This window comes from Euphorbia lathyris, chromosome 8 (genome assembly GCF_963576675.1).
Source record: "Euphorbia lathyris chromosome 8, ddEupLath1.1, whole genome shotgun sequence".
NCBI lineage: Eukaryota > Viridiplantae > Streptophyta > Magnoliopsida > Malpighiales > Euphorbiaceae > Euphorbia > Euphorbia lathyris.
Window position 1 is genome coordinate 73,180,477 of NC_088917.1, and position 5,959 is coordinate 73,186,435.

The 5,959-nt window shown below is 32.5% G+C and overlaps 1 protein-coding gene across 3 annotated transcripts; it reads left to right on the forward strand.

Moving 5' to 3' along the window:
• The first annotated feature begins 1,193 nt into the window (after positions 1-1,193).
• LOC136204084 (non-functional pseudokinase ZED1-like) lies at positions 1,194-3,854 on the forward strand. 3 transcript variants are annotated; one of them, XM_065995272.1, is made up of 3 exons: positions 1,194-1,378; positions 1,537-1,572; positions 2,589-3,854. In XM_065995272.1, the coding sequence occupies exon 3, from the start codon at positions 2,789-2,791 to the stop codon at positions 3,794-3,796; it is 1,008 nt and encodes a 335-aa protein (XP_065851344.1). In that variant the 5' UTR covers positions 1,194-1,378; positions 1,537-1,572; positions 2,589-2,788; the 3' UTR covers positions 3,797-3,854. The 3 variants fall into 3 exon arrangements, with proteins under 3 accessions (XP_065851344.1, XP_065851343.1, XP_065851345.1); XM_065995271.1 differs by lacking the exon at positions 1,537-1,572; XM_065995273.1 differs by lacking the exons at positions 1,194-1,378; positions 1,537-1,572 and adding an exon at positions 1,580-2,395.
• Positions 3,855-5,959: the final 2,105 nt, after the last annotated feature.

A 5,959-nucleotide genomic window follows, 5' to 3' on the forward strand; every position in this document is an offset into this window, starting at 1 on the left:
AGTTAAATCCATCCAGACTAAATCCCAGGCACATGCAAGACAATCCTCCATTAATACAGTAGGAGAATTAAGAGCTTTTGTCCAAGATGCTAATCAGTGAGCTACTCAAATTGAAAAATTAAAATCAAATTCCTTAAAAGTATATAGGATAGCTCGTTTACCTGTAAGAAAACGACTTCTATTTTTTGTGGCACCGACATTTGGGTTTCATTTCGGTTGCTTTTAAGAGCATAGTAGATGGAACAATATATGAATTTTCTATTGTCTTAAAGATTTTCTTTTACCTATATAATTTTGCCGATTTATAATGGATGCTTGTGAATTATTTTTGTTAGAAAGAGAAAGTAAATTTTTGAATAGAAAACGTGGAAGTGGTGATTTTGAAAAATCTAAAACCATACTATAATATTTAAAAAAAAACTCATACCATAATAAATGTGTAACTAAAAAATGTAATGTTGCACTTATTCATAGGTTTGTCAATGGGATGAGTAATACCTATGTCTATTGGATCCCGCTCTATTAAGGTTGAAGAATCCCTGGTACCCTATAATGAGAAGGAAATTATCCCAATTTTCGGGGATAGGTTGAGAATCGTAATCACTATCCATGTCCCATACCATTAGGATTGTCTATGGGATACCTATAAATATACCTATTAAAATGTAATATTGATATAAAAAAAACTTATATTTTATATTTTATATAATAAATTCTAATATACAAATTGGTAAAAAAACTAATCCTTAAATACAATTATATCTTATAATCTATAGAATCCATTTTTAATAAAATTAGAACTTTCATCTGCTTCAAGTGAATTCTAAACAAATAAAACTTGTTTCTATTATAATAAAATTTAAATTCCGATTAGAATTATGTAAATTCTAACTTTCTATTTAATTCAAACTTATAAATTGGGAAACCCGATTTCACAATTTTCATTCCATCCATTAGATTGGTCTGCTCATTTATATTCTTCGTTTAATAAGGCAAATTGATTTACTTCTTCTCATCTATGTCTTTTTATTTACTGTTTGTGTTTAATCATCATTAGACGTTACATAATTTTATGCATATTTTTTAAAAATAAATTATATTTAGTAAATCATATATATATTTGATATTAGTTTAGAATTTTATTACATGGATATAAATTTACAAGAATCTCCATTACCCATTGGTACGGGAAATTTATGTCGATTTTTCTCAACTGGGTGAGGATAGATGGAATTGTTGGTGCCATCCCGAAACGGTGCCGTTAACAACCCTACTTGTTCGTTGCAAACAACTGAATAACAAATATTGTAAGAATTGTTTCTCTGGCTCATCTTCTCCACGCCTTTCAGTTGACAATAATTGACTTTGGCTTCAACAGGTACATCTACTTAATCTCAATTTTCTCCATTATATGTTCATGGATCACTGCATAATTTCTGGTGCTTCCTTTTCTATAACTTGAATTTGTTTAAATGAATGTTAATTTTTGCCCAAATTTTTTTATCATTCTTTCTACTGATTTTCCATTGGTAGCAGCGTTTGGTTCAACCATCTTCCTCCATTCGAATCTAGGTTAGAAACATTGATAACTCTTCAGGCTTGGAAATTCATTTCATGGATTCAAATTTGAACAATTTCCCTTTTTATCAGATGGCACTTGTAAATTTCTGCTAGAAACCCTTTCTTATTCTTCGTTTTTTTCTTGTATTATGGGTTTTGAGTTTGTGACTTTGATACAATTGACCTAATTTCTGCAATATCATCTTTGGAAATTGGAATATTCAACCCAATTTCCTAGAGATTGTTGAATTTGAAATACCTAAATTATAGGCTTAATGTGTGAGAGAGAAAACCCATGATGGTTGATGTGAGTGATAAGCGGCTTGTGACCAGGGGCAGAGGGAAGGGGACATGGCGTGCCGCTGCATCCCTAGCCGCCGCTACCCTTCCCGGTGGCCCCTTCGCCTCGATAATTTTGTTGGGGTGCTGCAATTGCACCCTAGTAGATGAAGAAATTTTCACTCACAGTATTCAAAAGTTGGCTCTGCTACTGCTTGTGACCCCATAGGCTTATTCGTGTTTGTGTTCGAATCTTACTGGAGCCAGGGGCAGAGACAGGGGTGGCCAGGGGGTGCTCCGGGAACCACCCTTGAGAGGGATGGTTCAGCCAGTCTCCACAAAAAGGGGCTGCTGAGCTTTTGAAGTTTGTATCTGCCCCTGACTGGAGCCATTATCATGGTGAGTCCTGCACTTAAGCGCGACACGAGCCGGAATTGTGTCAACAATATCTCCCACAACTTTTGTAACAAAAACAAAAAATGTGTGTGTGTGTCAAATATCAGCTTCAAGTTGAAGAGTTTGATGCATCATAGTCGTTGATAACCGCTGAACTAAGGTGCGCCTTACATGTTTTCGAACGGTACCCGTGCACATCAAGCTATAATGCTCAAGACGCCATTAACATTAGGGTTTAACATTTAGGATTCGCATTAGTATTTTCGGGTCTGTTTTGTTCAACTGTTGTTTTTTTTTATTGTTTGTTATTCCTCGTAATTGTTTGTTCTTTGTTGATTTTCCTTCCGAAATAGGTATCAACAGCTATTTTTCAATCCTAACAACACTCCTATTCTACTGTTTGGAGTAAAAAAGCAAAACGAGCTACAAAAAGAACAAACCGGGCACCTCACGTAGCGCGAAATGAAATGTTCATCAACAACTGTGATGCGTCGGACATGACCGTTAATAGTATTTCTGGTGTGTGGATACCAAGATTTTGCAGACAGGTAACATGACTTCATGCTGGAGAACCAACAAACCGGACACGAAAGAACAAAACGAATCAACAGCTCTATCGAACGGAAGAATTTTACTAGAGAAGCAGATCGCCTTCTGCAACGGTAAAAGCAATCCTCTGAGGATCTTTTCTGCAAACGAGCTCGAAAAAGCAACAGACAACTATAACCCGAATAAGATCATAACTCGTGACTCGGGTTATAACCTCTACAGAGGCCTTCTCCAGGAGGAAAGACCTGTTTCTATCAAGAAGTTCAAGGAAAATTTCGAACAATACGAATATTGTTTCAACGACATTCTCTTCGCTTCCAAAATGAGTGTCCACAAGAATTTTCTGAAGCTATTAGGCTGCTGCTTGGAGACACAAGTTCCGGTTCTAGTTTTCGAATCAGTTGAATACGGAACTCTTGCTGACCGTATTTACGGCCCGGAGATAACCCTTTATCAGCCATTACTTTGGGTAAACAGATTGAAGATTGCAATGGAGATTGCTAATGCAGTTGCTTATCTGCATTCGGCCTTCGAAAAGCCTATTGTTTTCAGGAACATCAAGCCTTTAAACATCTTCCTAGACGAATGTTCGATTGCAAAACTATCAGATTTCTCGATCGCTGTCTCGATCCCCGAGGGGGAATCACACGTAAATGATCCCGTGGCAGGGGCTTGGGGACTCATTGCGCCGGAATATGCTGCTACGGAGCGTTTCAATGAAAGGCAAGATGTTTATAACTTTGGTGTGTTTTTGCTTATTCTTTTGACAGGTAAAATGGCAATTGATCATTCTCGTACGGACCCGGGTTTAGTTGATCATGTTAAGGAACATATTGAAGGTAATAAGTTTGATGAGATTTTGGATTCCAGAATTGTGGGAAAAGATGATCAGCTGCAGGGTTTTATGGAAGTTTCACTGAAATGCATATCTGAAGCAGAAGAAAATAGGCCTGTGATGATTGAAGTAGCAAAAGAACTTAGGAAAATTTATAAGTCTGCAATTTCCATTTGATAAGAAAATAATTTTTGAAGTAATTATTTAATTATTTTAGATTTTTTTTCTTTTATTATTTGTAAAGTTGTTGGTATACAAGATAGCAGGAACTTGGACCTTAATGACCAAGTGAATTTGGTCATTCACCATTAGATCTAGGCTTATTAAATATAAGTCTTAGGATGTTTTGAATCTCCACCTTAGGATTTTAATAAGCCTTGATCTAATGGTGAATGACCAAATTCGACATGGTCATTAAGGTGCATGTGATCAAAACCGACAAGATAAAGTTAAGGCAAAAATCATCACGGGACTTGATCTTTCATTTTTTGGTGCATTAGTTCTTTGATGAAAAAAAAAATCAGTTTTGAACATAAAATTCGGTTAATATTGGTATTTTCACGGTTCAAAATAAAGTTTTTACACTTTTCCTATAGTTATATTAGCGTTATATATCAAAAACTATTTTCGGACCGTTAAAAATATACATTAAGTGAAATGAATAATACTTCATTAAATGAGTTTTGGTCATTGGAGACTTAATGTAACAAAAAAAAAAAAAAAGATGAATGACTTAATGTGTCTAAAAAAAAATATTAAGGATTTAAGGGGTGTTTGTTTTAGCTTTTCGGAACAGTGTTTAACATTTCACTTTAAAGTGTTTACCAATTTTTTTTTTTAATAGAAACATTGCGATTCAGAAATTTTCATGAAAAATTGTTTGTATTTATTTGATGTCGATAAAATTATCATTTTTATTTCTACAAAACTTATTTCTCCTGTAATGTTATTCATATTTTTATAATATTATTGTGGAAATAATAAGATTTATTTCTTTCAATAAATACTTATTTTTTTATTTTTATTTAGATTATTTTTATTAATTTGTTTATTAGTATAATTTTTGTTTTTATAATTTATTTGAATTGTTAAACAATTTAGTCTCACCACTATGTATACGACTGCATTCACCATCTTTTTGTTAAATCACATGGTATTCTATGCTCCAACTATGTGAGATATCTTTAAGCTTGTGCCATTTTTAGACTAATCCTTGTTTGCACCGTCATTAAGGTGGTGAAATTTAAGGTAATTTCGAAAAATCTAAGGACTAATTAGTATATTAAGTAAAATTATAGAGACCTTATAATTATTTATCCTAAGTTTGAATACTATTATTACTCTTTCGGGGTGTTTGTTAGGAGGGATATAGGAGGTGGGATAGGGATAAAAAAAACACGAGATAAGTTATCCCGTGTTTGTTTGGGAGATAGAAAAGTGAGACAGGCGAGGGATAAGTCTCTTCCCCTCAAATCCTATACCCAAGAGGGGGGTGGTATAAGAAGATGGGATAAGCTCCTGCGATTTTAATAGGATGGAAAAGTCCGTCTTATCTTTCAAATTAATGTTATGTAGTTTAAATAAGGTTAAAATAGTAAAATGTATTATTTTATCCCTATCCTTATCCCACCTACCAAACATTGAATAATAATTCTCGACTATCATATTTTTTTATCCTTATCCCAACTATTTATCCTTATCTCTATCTCAACATTTATCCTTATCTCTGTCACAATAGAATACCAAACGCCCCGTTTATACTTGCAATATAATAATAAAATTTATATAAAACTTAATAAAATAACATCTATAAAAATTAATTAATGATAGAAGGATAAATTTGTCGTTTATATAAAATTTATATGGAGGGACCAAGTAGTTAGTTTTATGAAAATTCGGATACTCTATAATATGTTTTCAAAAACAAAGGGACTAACTAGTGTAATATGTACAAACTAATGGACTAATAAAATATTAATTTTATAAATTATTAGGGCTGCACAAAACTAACCGAAAAATGGGTTAGCCAAGCTGATGGACTAGGTTACAATTTTTCATTTCAAAAACCGATGGTTAATAGTAACTGAAAAATAAATTGATTAATAGTGATGTTCGTAAAACTAGTATAAATATATGTAAAACTTTAATTATCAATATATAACTATACATATTTATATTTAATTTTTAAGTTAAAAATATTAAAATCAATTAGATGGTTTTTTAATTGAATTTGAATTTCAATATTTTTATTTAATATTTAAATAATTATATATTTATTTTAAAGTAAATAATTATAGATTTAAAGTGATTTTTTTTATGAAAAGTCATTATTGGTTAACC

Bases quoted from the DNA above. Each gene is read 5' to 3' on its own strand.
- LOC136204084 (XM_065995272.1), top strand. From the start codon at position 2,789: ATGACTTCATGCTGGAGAACCAACAAACCGGACACGAAAGAACAAAAC.